Here is a 12137-nt window from a genome sequence, read left to right on the forward strand (position 1 = left end):
TTATCTGCTGTCTCCTGCAGGCAGCTGTACTGAAAGAATTGCAACTCCCTGACCAGTCAAAGCACTGACTGCCCTAGGCCTTCATTCATTTTGCCCCCACCCCCCACAGTTTAGAATTCCCCCTTTGTTTCCTTTCTCTTGCTCCCACCTGCATTCAACTCATTTACCTCCACCAATCAGTTTGGGCATCGTCTTCTCCAGAAAGTCAACCCTTATGACCACAGACTTGGGAGTTTAATTTCCATACCATGGCTCATGCTATACTAGGGGCTCAATCACAAGGAACAACAACAGCCTGTAATTATTGGAATCCAGAGTCTAGGTCAGTGGTTGGCAAATTCATTAGTCAACAGAGCGGCAAACCGTGGCTCGCGAGCCACATGTGGTTCAAGAGCCGCAGTTTGCCGACCACTGCTCTATAGCAACAGTCCTCCAAGCATGGGCCAGGGCTTCCTCAGGACCTTTTCCAAGGTCCTGCGAAGACAAAACTATTTTCTGAGAAATACCAAGACATTTGCTTTTTTCACTGTGTTCTGTTTGCACCAATGGTGCCAAAGCACCAGTGGGTAAAACGGCTAGTGCTTTTTCATGAAGCAAGGCAGTGGCACCCAACCATACTGGTACTCATTGCTTTCTTCAGCATCACACACTTGCAGTAAACTTTAAAAATTTTAAAGCACAGATTCCCTCAAATAGCTCCGTGATGAAGCAGTAAGAATTATTATTTTTATTCACTTAAGTATCCATCCTTTTAAATATTGATGTCACGAGGAAAAGCATTTGTGAGACTGTTTGAATTGAGAGCTAATTAGGCACTTTTTTCCTGGAATACCATCTTACTTAAAGGAAAAACTGACATACTGTGGTTATGGAGACTTGGGTATTTGGAAGATATTTATTTAAAATGAATGAAGCGCCCTAGCCAGTTTGGCTCAGTGGATAAAGCATCAGCCTGTGGACTAAAGGGTCCTAGGTTTGATTCCGGACAGGGGCACATACCTCGGTTTCAGGCTCCTCCCAGGCCCAGTGTCTGGTCGGGGCTCATGAAGGAGGCAACCAATCAATGTGTTCCTCTCACATTGATGTTTCTCTCTGTCTTTCCCTCTCTCTTCTACTCTCCCTAAAAATCAATGGAAAAATATCCTCGGGTGAGGATGGACAAAAAATAAAATAAAATGAATGAAGTGAACCTGCTGTTTCAAGGAAAACAACTGACAGTATTTGTTGCCAATAATAAAATTCAAGCACTCAAGAAAATAATTTTTTCATTAAATTTACTGAATTTATTGGGGTGACATTGGCTAGTAAAATTATATATGTTTCAAGTGTACAATTCTATAACACATCATCTGTATATTGCGTTCACCATCCAAAGACAAGTCGCCTTTCATCACCATGAACCCCCCCACTTAACCCTCTTCTGCCTCCCCACCCTCCCTTTCCCTTTTGTAATCACTTTACTGTTTTTGTGTCTATGAGGTTTTTTTAAAAATTAATCCCTTTACCTTTTTCACCCAACCCCTCAAGCCCCCTGAGTTATGACAGCTGTCAGTCTATTTTCTGTATCTATGTGTCCATTTCTATTTTGTTTGTTTGTTTGTTTTATTCATTAGGTTCCACATATAGATGAAATCATATGGTATTTGTCTTCCTCTGACTGGCTTGTTTCACTTAGCACCGTGGTCAGCAAACTGTGGCTCGCGAGCCACATGCGGCTCTTTGGCTCCTTGAATGTGGCTCTTCCACATAATACCACGGCCTGGGTGAGTCTATTTTGAAGAAGTGGCATTAGAAAAAGTTTAAGTTTACAAAATTTGGCTCTCAAAAGAAATTTCAATCGTTGTACTGTTGATAGTTGGCTCTGTTGACTAATGAATTTGCCGACCACTGACTTAGCATAATACTCTCCAGGTCCATCCATGCTGTCACAGAAGACTTCCTTCTTTTTTTGGCCAAGTAGTATTCCATTGTATAAATATACCACAGCTTTTTTATCCATTCATCTATTGATGGACAATGAGGTAAAAACAGATTTTATGTTTAAAAATGTATAGATAGAAATATCACCTATTTTCTAGGAAAAAAATAGTAAAGATAACTTAATATGCCAAAATTACTAGGTGTGTAGTTTTGCTTTATATAAAATTCCCTCAAATTTAAATGTAATTCCCATGTAGCAATAAAGTCCATATCTCTGGATTATCTATTACTTGCATGATGGGATCCAAGAAACTGCCTAGAGCAGTGATTCTTGCTTTAAAAGTAGACTTGTGGAATATTAGTTTTGATGTAAACCTCACCATTTAACATTTAAATTTGAAAGTAGGTTACCATTTTTAACACCACCAAAACACATTGACCCTATATAGGGAGTTGGATCAGCATTAGAAATAAAGATTCACACTTTGCCTTTCCAAATTTGTCATTAGCATTTCACACTTATGCTCTTGGCTTTCTTTGTGTGCCTCACAGGTGAATTCAAATTCAAGCATAATCCCACGACAGAGTAATGTTAATTAGGCAGTTTCTCCAAATCTGAGAACATCTAGCTGTATTATTTTGAGTCTTCACAGCTTAAATCCATCATAACATTATGGAATCCATAGCTCAGGATTGTGAAGAAGGGCTTCAGGGAAGAGTTCTTTGTTGTTACAATAATCAAATTAAGGGACCAATTCCGCAAAATGTGGAGTGGGTCAATCATTAAAATACATAAAGACCAAAACTAAGGCATAAACGGGAGTGGTACCTCTGGGGCAAGAGTTGATGTGACCAGGAGGAAATGTTTGAGTCAGATAAGGGCTCTTACCAGACTGATAATGGGAAAGCAGAGTGGAGAAGTACATTTGGTGAAAGAACAGCCGGTCAGCAGACAGAGGTGAAGCATTTTGTGACCTTGTGGAAAGTGCTGGAATAAAGGGTGTAAGACCAGGGGAGCAGGAGATCCACGGGGGATGGGGCATCCTGAGGCCTTGACCACCTGGCCACAAACCTGGGCTGCTCTGGAGGAGATGGGGAGCTCAGCTGCTGTAGGGAAGACAGGTGATCAGATCTGTAATCTAGAAAGCACACCTTGTGCAGCAAGGAGCGTGTTCAGCCAGTGCCGCATACTTTGCATGAATTTGCTCCTTTCCTTCTCACAGTGACAACGAGGAGCAGGTCCTACTAGTATCGCAGAAGCATAATTGGTATTTTTTTCTATTTTACTAGGTAAGAAGAAATTGTTTTTAACATAACAATGATCATGAACACACATATAAGTGGAATACATACTGACTTAAAATGGCTTCACTGTGTGCCCTTAATTGTATGGAGTGTGCACTTTCCTTGTATCTCTAATGGAGGGAATTTAAGTTGCTGTGTGTGTGTGTGTGTGTGTGTGTGTGTGTGTGTTAACAAGGCCCTGATAAACATCTTATACATACACACATCTATGTTTCTGTCTTGTTAGAGTTTAAGATAAATCCCCAAACTGGGATTGCTTTCCTTCCGCAGTGCTCATTATCCAGTGCTTGACTAGACTGGCTGCTTTGTCCTTTGAGAGTCAAAGAGAGAACACAGGTGAGAGTGATCAAGTGCATAGGCAGTGACTTTAAAAAAAAATTTTTTTTTAATTGTTGAGAGAGAGAGAGAGAGAGAGAGAGAGAGAGAGAGAGAAACACCAATGTGAGAGAGAAGCATTGGTTGATTGCCTCATGTACTAACCCTGCCTGGGGGGATCAAAACCACAACCTAGGTATGTGCCCTGACCAAGAATTAAACCAGCAATCTTCCAGTGCACAGGACAATGCCTGAGCCACTCTGTCTGGGTTAGGCACTGACATTTTGTAACCAAATCATGGGAGTTTGATTCCTTTGCCGTCTTCTATGGCGTCACTACTGACACCCACACTTAAAGGGAGGGCACCCATTCACACCACACGAGGAAGGTGAAGACCATGGGGAGTCACTGAGGAGAGAACCGGTGACTCGAGGGGTCCATGCCTTGTCCAGGATCACAGACAGCCAGAATGCAGAGCCTGAGATAAACCCAGCTGTGTGTCCTCAAAGTTGGGGTCCTAGGTGCACCCAGGTTTGCTCAGGGGCTCTGGAAAAGGCTGTGCTGGTGGAATCGTGTACAGACATGGAGATGGTATGGGGAGAAGGTGAGCATTCGGCAGCCTAGACAGGCATTGGCCAGAATTTGTCTGTAAAGGAGCCCAGATTTGGAACCACAGATGTGCACCTCTGTCCACAGCCCACCCAGGGTGGAGAGAACTGGGCTCCCTTTATACTGAGCTCACATTTAAGCAGTTCTGAAGCACACCCTCATTGGATAATTGGGAAGCTGGGGCCTATAGACAGGCAGATGCTGCTCAATGTACATGACAATCAGAGTCCAGAGTTCAGAAATATTCAGACCTTCTAGGCCGAGGTTTCCCCACAAACCTCCTCCACAGAGTTGGTTTGAAAATTAGAAATCCTGAGAGATTAGGAAGCTCCTGCCTATTCCTCCCTATGTGGGGCCTGTTATGTACTGGGACCTAGGAAAAGAGCACTGGCATGCTTACACACACACACACACACACACACACACACACACACACACACAGACACACACACACAGAGTGTAGATGTGATGACCTTGGGTGGGATTAGAGGAAAAGCAGACACAGAGGAGGAGACAACTGGAAAGAAAAAGAGGTTGGAGGCACTACCTACACATGACAGTCCTCCTCCTACTTTACAGCTACTCCCCACATGAGCCTGAACAGCCCTAAGAAGCACTTGCTGCATAACCCATTGTGCAGGAGGAGAGAGAAGGGCCCTGACAGGCACCATGACTTATCCAGGATCCAGAAGAGGTAAGAATGAGGGCTTGAGTCTGAGCCCAGGTCTGTCTCCTCAAATCCTGGATCTTGGCTGCCACCAGAAGTTCTAAGGTGCTTGGGAGAGGGGTGTGTTGGTGCCACTGTGTACAGATCAGGTGTTTCACGGAGAAGAGGGGTCCACAGACAGCGACCCATAGGACTATTTGCATAGCTGTCATGAGATGAGGGGACTGAGGCAAGACAATCCCAGGTACTGAGGTCACTATCCAATAGAACTTGGACACCCTGTAACCAGGCACCCACATCTAGCCCCACAGGCAGCTCACTTGCCACGAGGCATTTGCCAGTGCAAGATGTTCTCTTGCTCTGTTCCCAGTGATTGGTGCTCTTGCTTCCGGAGACCCCCCATTGAGAGCTTTTTCAGTCGGTGCAGGCGTTCGTTCAACCCTCGTCCCCGACGTTGCTGGCTATCTTCAAAAGTATGGCCTCAGGTAACATAAGGTGGCGGGAATCAGACCAGTCCTGGCTAGGCCACCTCTGGGAGCCATCCCTGTGCAGCCCACATACCCCCGGGACAGAAAGAAGTTGCTGGGTTTCAGATAACCTAGCAGTCCTGTCATGGTCACACCCCCGGACAGGGCAGGCAGATGGAGATCAGCTTCCAGAGGGGTCCCTTATCTGTGCCAATGGGAATCCCATGCCCTCAGGCTGTCATGCCTGTTCCTCACCAGTAGAGGTGTCAGCAGATCACACTGTGTGTGTGTGTGTGTGTGTGTGTGTGTGTGTGTGTGTGTGTGTGTCTGGAGTGGAGGTCATAGGGGCAGAGAACCAGCAAAACAGGGCTCTGAGGCTTTCCCCTGGTGACTGGGAACTATCTTTACAGAGCTCTGCACAGGAGAACAGAGAGGAGCCAACAGATGGGGTCCTCAACTCCATGCCCCTGCAGGAGGCACAGGTGGCCCATCCCTCCTCACGCATGCAGCACAGCAGCAGGGTGAGTGTAGGAGCTGGGTTGACCCAGACTCCAGGACCCCTGGCAGTCAAAGAGGCCCTCAGGTTTGAGAAGGCTCCCTGCTACTCCCCAGAGGTCTCTCCCAGATTCCAATTTCCAAAGGATTCTGGGTCCACATCTCCTCCTTCCTACCCACTCTCAATGTCTATCCCCTTTTAGATAAGATGTAAGTCACTGTCCACAAAGTTTTGGGAATATCAGAAGGGAGACTTTGTATTATTTCACTTTATGCTCAGTCACGAGTATTTTTGCCGTTTTCTACAGACTTTCCTTTTGTTATAATATATTGTTTTAATTCAGAGAGAGGAAGGGTGGGGGAGAAAGATAGAAACATCAATGATGAGAGAGAAACTTCCCGTGGCTGTCTCCTGCACTCCCCCTCCTGGGGATCAGGCCTGCAACCTGAGCATGTGCCCTTGACCGGAATTGAACACAAGACCCTTCAGTCCGCAGGCCAATGTGCTATCCACTGAGCCAAACCAGCTAGAGCCAGACTTTCCCTTTCGAATGCCCATTTCCACGTGTCCAAGTTGTCCTGACAATCCTTACACACTGTCTCCCACGCTTACACATCATGGTGATTAGTGGGGATGCTTTTCCCAGAAGGAGGTGGAGCTCATGGTACCAAGTCTGTTGCTTTACCCTTTGCTGCCTTGGGGACCACATCCCCATAGACCCTCCCGGTCAGGAGCTGGGGCCTCCCTGGGCTGCACAACCTACCAGGAGGGGGACCTGTTATCAGGGCTGGCGATCCATCTCTTCACTGCTGTGGGACCTGGATGTGATCCCCTCCTGTTGCCATGTCAGCAGTGCTGCCCTGAACACGCCACTTTTCCTAATATCCAGACACTCTCACCCCAAAAATCCTCTATGTTCTCATCTTAGAATGAGATGTTTTGTCAGAAATCCCAGGACTGATGCTGTTAATACAGGGAGGTGCTGTCCATTCTCTGCTAAGAAATAACCTAAGGTACTAATGTGTTTCATCATTCCTCACCTATAATTCCTGCAAGTATCTTTTTCATGTGAAGAATTTTTGTGAGTTTATTTGAGCCAAAGTGTCACCAATTGCCAGGAAACAAAATCTCAACGGATGGAGATAATGCTCTGGAGAATGGCAGCTTTGCACTTCATTTTATACATTAAAATTCAAACAGGAGACCTACGTCTCCTGTTCAATGGGTCCCATGAAGTCCATTGGTGATAGATTAGGGAGCCAGGAGAAAGCAAAGTGGGGAAAACTCTGAGGTTGGAAGAACAGTAAAATGGTAGACACGTACTTCTTTCACATGGGTGTGTGCAGGGTAGTTAACAGTCAACAACGAACCCAATAACAATGAGGGGATGTGTGGTCTCTGCAGAGAGCAGAGCGGTGCCTGTGCTTGGAGGGATCTGAAAAAAGGAAAATTACATTGACATTCTGAGGATATGTTATTCTAGATGCAAAAAGAAAATAGACTCAGTTAAGGTAAAGATGGACCCTAGTCAGGGAAGATGCAGGCCTAGGATGTGACTGCCCACCATAAACTGCTTTTATTTTAGTTTAAAAGTTTTCATTTCAGACCATCCTTTGTGGTCACTTTAGGTCTCTGAGTTTGCAAGGCTGCCAGGTTAGCACGTGGCCCCTGCGATCACTCCTGCCCCACCTATTGCCACCAATCACTGAGTGCCTGGGCGTTCAGTCTGAGCTGCAGCCCCCAAATCACCTGGCAGTTTATGAGCTGCCACTGATGGCCTGTGCCCCCTCTCCCAACACAGGGTAGAAGTAAGACCTCTCTGAGGCCTGCAGCTACAGCTTCATCACCATCCGCTGGCCTAGACAGCATGCCAGCTTCCTGCCAAAAACCGGAGCCTCTGAACCTCTTTGGAGACTGGGAGGTGGACTGCTCCAGCCCCACCTGCGTGCCCAGGATATGCAGCCTCACATTGACCAAGCTGCTGATTCTCAAGGAGCTGGCCAAGGAGCTCACCTCCTTAGTGATTTCTGTGAGGATTAAGGACGCAAAGTTCGTCCTGAGGTCTAATGAGATTGTGCTGCCTCCCAGAAGACCAGTGAAGACCGACCTGGCACTGACCTTCTCCCTGAAGTACCCCCACTCTCTCAAGAGGGAAGGCAACAAGCTGCAGATCATGCTACAGAAGAAGCTGCGTTTTGAAAACCAGACCATCATTGGTTACCAGACGCTTGCCATGGGCATCATCGACCTGACTGAGGTGATGCAGCGAGCCCTTGAGGATGGCCAGGTTTTGAGCCTCCATTCCACCATCAGGGAGGCATCTACCCACGTAGCCAAAGTCACCATCTCTTCACTGTCCAGCCAGCCCATTGACCTCATTCACAGCACCCAGGAGGCCAAGTCCAGGGTTTATTACTCTGAAGTAGAATATGAAACCATCTGTGAACAGCAGGTCAGCCATGATCCCGGGCACAGGCAGGACCAGGATGAGGAGGACTTCAAAGTGGAAGAACCCAAAAAGCAGCAGGAAGAAAGAGTAAGTTCGCCATTCATGACCAGGCAACAAGATGCCAACAAGAAAGTTGGGGCGTGGCTGCGCCAGGTCCAAATGTGGAAGAAAGACCTGGACCTGGAGGAGGCGTCTTTGGAGAATGTCCCTGAGGTAGAGAACTTAGATCTATTGTACGATTCGATAGAAAAGTTTAATGAGAGTGGCCCATGAGAGTGTCCTGAGCACCATCCTCTCATGGATACAGTCACTCTCACTACAATTCCCAGCCCCCGATGCCAATGAAGATCGTGGTGGCAGGGGCACAACACTACTTCAGCGCTGTGCTGTGGGTCTTAATGGAGCTGCTGTCACACGAGAAGCCTGACTGACTGGGCAACCTATGACTAGGTACCTGCGCTCTGTGGGTTACCGCTACAACTTCTAAGACCTGGTCTGGTGGGACCTATTCCCCAAGCTGGAGGCTGGTAGGGTGTGCAGGACATGCTGAGCATGTGTTGAGATCACAGAGTATATCCAGGGGGTCTACTGTGTCCACCAGTTGCCCATCAAGAAAGCCATGCTCTCCTACCAGCAGAAGCGCTACAGTGAAGAAGAGCCCTTCCATTCATTCCCTTTGTGGGGATGGTGGAATTTGAGATAGTTGGACTGTCCTGGGCCACATCAGGAGACACAGACGATGCAGTCCCCTTGGGTGTCAGCATGCTTTCATCCACCCCGCCATACAGGTTTCACCACCAAAGATGCCACACTACCCACCTCCCCAAGGCAGAATATCAGCACCAAGCTGATGTGGCTTCAGCAGGCTGCCCAGCAGTGGTGAGGATGCAGCCATGCCCTTTATGTAGCTGCTGTGGTCACCAAAGTGAAAAATAAGAAGGTGATGCTTTTTCCCAACAAAACCAAGGACGGGTCGAGGGGACACTGCCAGGGAGGACAGAAGGGTTGGGCTCGCTACCTCTGCAGGCTGGTGAGCCCAGGCTCCTTCTCTCAGAGTGACTGTGACTATTAAGAAGGATGGTGTAATGAGGAGACAAAATGGCGGCGGAATAGACAGAAGTGTCCTGAGTCTTGTCCCAGAGCAGATAGAATGAACAGCTGAAACAAATAACATCAATCCCGAATTGGCAAAGGAGACTCAGTGGCCAAGGGCACTGCAACCTTGCAAACATCAGACACGTGAACAGCCTGCTCCAGTCCAATGAGCAGCAGCCCTGCGAGCAGCCCATCCCCTGTCCAAAGAGCAGCAGCTATGTGAGCAGCCAGCCACCTTACCAGGAACAGCAGCATCATGAGCAGCCCACACTGGTCCAAAGAGCAGCAGCTGCCAGAGCAGGCCGCACTGATCCGAGGAGCAGCAGCCACCTGGGCAGACCACCCATGTTTGAAAAGGAGCAACAACCTAGCAGCAGCCACGAAAGCAGCCCATCCCCTGTCCAAGGAACAGCAGCTCTGTGAGCAGCCCAGCCCCTTATGGGGAACATCATTGCCACACGCAGCCCGCCTCCATTCAAGGAGAAGCAGCCGCCTGAGAAGCCCGCCCCAGACCAAGGAGCAGCAGCCACAGGAGCAGGTCGCCCACATCTGAGGAGCAATAATCCTGCGCAGCCTGCACTGGTCTGAGGAGCAGCAGCCACATGCAGCCTGCCCCTGACTGAAGAGCAGCAGCGGGGTGAGGAGCCAGCACCTATCTGAGAAGCAGCAGCCGCACATACAGCTCACTCCCCACCAAGGAGCAGCAGCCGTGCAAGAAGCTCATCCCCTGTCCAAGCAGCAGCAGCTTTATGAGCAGCCCGCCCATGTAGAAGGAACAGCAGCACTGCGAGCAGCCTGCACTGGTCTGAGGTGCAGCAGCCAGATAGCAGAACGCCCATGTCCAAAGAGTGTCAGCCCTCCGCAGCCCTCACTGGTCCGAAGAGCAGCAGCCGCCAGAGCAGGCCACACTGATCTGAGGAGCAGCAGCCACCTGAGCAGACCACCCATGTTGGAAGAGGAGCAACAACCTAGCAGCAGCCACGCAAACAGCCCATCCCCTGTCCAAGGAACAGTAGCTTTGTGAGCAGCCCAGGCCCTTATCAGGAACAGCAGTGGCACAAGCAGCCCGCCCCCTTTGAAGGAGAAGCAACCGCCAGAGAAGCCGCCCCGGACCAAGGAGCATCATTCACAGGAGCAGATGGCCCACATCGGAGGAGCAGCAATCTTGCGCAGATTGGTCTGAGGAGCAGCAGCCACAGGCAGCCTGCACCTGTTCAAGGAGCAGCAGCTGGGTGAGTTGCCTGCCCCCATCCTCGGAGCAACAGCTTAAACGGCCTGAGAAGCAGCAGTCAAGCATGCTGTCCATCCCCTGTCCAAAGAGCAGCAGCTATGTGAGCAGCCAGCCACCTTCCGAGGATCAGCAGCTGACCAGGAGCAGCCCACCCTGGTCCGAAGAGCAGCAGCCTCCAGAGCAGCCCACACTGGTCTGAGGAGCAGCAGCCACCCGAGCAGACCACCCATGTTGGAAGAGGAGCAACAACCTAGCAGCAGCCACGCAAGCAGCCCATCTCCTGTCCAAGTAGCAGCAGCTGTATGGGCAGCCCGCCCCAGTACTAGGACATAAGCACTGAGAGCAGCCCGCACTGGTCTGAGGAGCAGCAGCCACACAGCCTATGCGCCTGTTCGAGAAGCAGCAGCTGGGTGAGCTGCCCACCCTCATCCCAGGAGCAGCAGCCACAGGTACAGCTCACTCCTGCCGGAGGTGCAGCAGCAGGGCAAGCAGCCCATCCCCCGTCCAAAGAGCAGCAGCTCCGTGGGCAGCCAGCCGCCTTACCAGGAACAGAATGGTCGCGAGCAGCCCGCACTGGTCTGAAGAGCAGCAGCCGCCAGAGCAGCCTGCACTGGTCCGAGGAGCAGCAGTCACACGCAGCCTGCACCTGTCCGAGGAGCAGCAGCTGGGTAGGTTCCCCAGCCACCCTTCTGTGTTAATACAGAACATGTGCTACTAACCAACGTGGGTGGGACCAACCATGTACCAGGTGAGCCCTGCCCCTCCACAGCACAGTGGCCACTCAGCCACCTGCTTGCTGTGAGTCTTCAGGTCACTGCATCTCTCTGAGTGTTTGATCCTCTGAACATGGGGAGAGCCTAGGCCCAGCTTCCTAGGGTGATTGTAGGGACCAGGGGGAGGGAGAGGTGGGTCCCCCCTAGAAAGTGTTGTCTGGGTGCCTGGACAGTGGAGAGTGTGTGGGAGGGGCTGTGGTTGTGCTAACTGGTCATTTTCCCTTCCTCTTGATGAAGCCTCTGCCTCATTTGTGATTTTCATCCGGGCCTTGGGCTAAGCTCTTTTCTCATTTGATAAGGAGATTGGAGAGTCCATTAGGGGTCCCTCTCCTGGGTGAAGACAGGTTAGAAATCCCAGTGGTGAGCATTGGGGCCCCAAGGTCACCCAGCTATCTGATTAGGGCTCATTCATTCAGCAAATATGAGAAGCCCTGCCAGATACAGACATGTCTCTAGGCACTGAGCATAATCCAGTGCCCAGAGCAGACCCCAAGCCTGCACCGCAGAGCTTCCTGCTAGTCGGGAGTGATTCAGTCACACTAGGCCAGTGGTCGGCAAACTCATTAGTCAACAGAGCCAAATATCAACAGTACAACGATTGAAATTTCTTTTGAAAGCCAAATTTTTTAAACTTCTTCTAACACCACTTCTTCAAAATAGATTCGCCGAGGCCGAAAACCGACTTCTGTGCATTGGCCATGAAGTTTCAATTGCACTGTACATGTAAATATCACCCGCACATGGTATTTTGTGGAAGAGCCATACTCAGGGGGCCAAAGAGCCGCATGTGGCTCATGAGCCATGGTTTT

At 49.5% G+C, this 12137-nt stretch overlaps 1 protein-coding gene across 1 annotated transcript; it reads left to right on the forward strand.

Annotated features, from left to right (window-relative positions):
* Nucleotides 1–7665: 7665 nt before the first annotated feature.
* Nucleotides 7666–8645, forward strand: LOC129147404 (phosphofurin acidic cluster sorting protein 2-like; the record flags this gene model as incomplete). Its single annotated transcript, XM_054709375.1, has 1 exon — nt 7666–8645. A coding segment is annotated over one exon (837 nt), but the record flags the coding sequence as incomplete, so codon positions are not given.
* Between the last annotated feature and the right edge of the window lie 3492 nt (nt 8646–12137).

Source organism: Eptesicus fuscus, chromosome 20, assembly GCF_027574615.1.
Source record: "Eptesicus fuscus isolate TK198812 chromosome 20, DD_ASM_mEF_20220401, whole genome shotgun sequence".
NCBI classification, from domain to species: domain Eukaryota; kingdom Metazoa; phylum Chordata; class Mammalia; order Chiroptera; family Vespertilionidae; genus Eptesicus; species Eptesicus fuscus.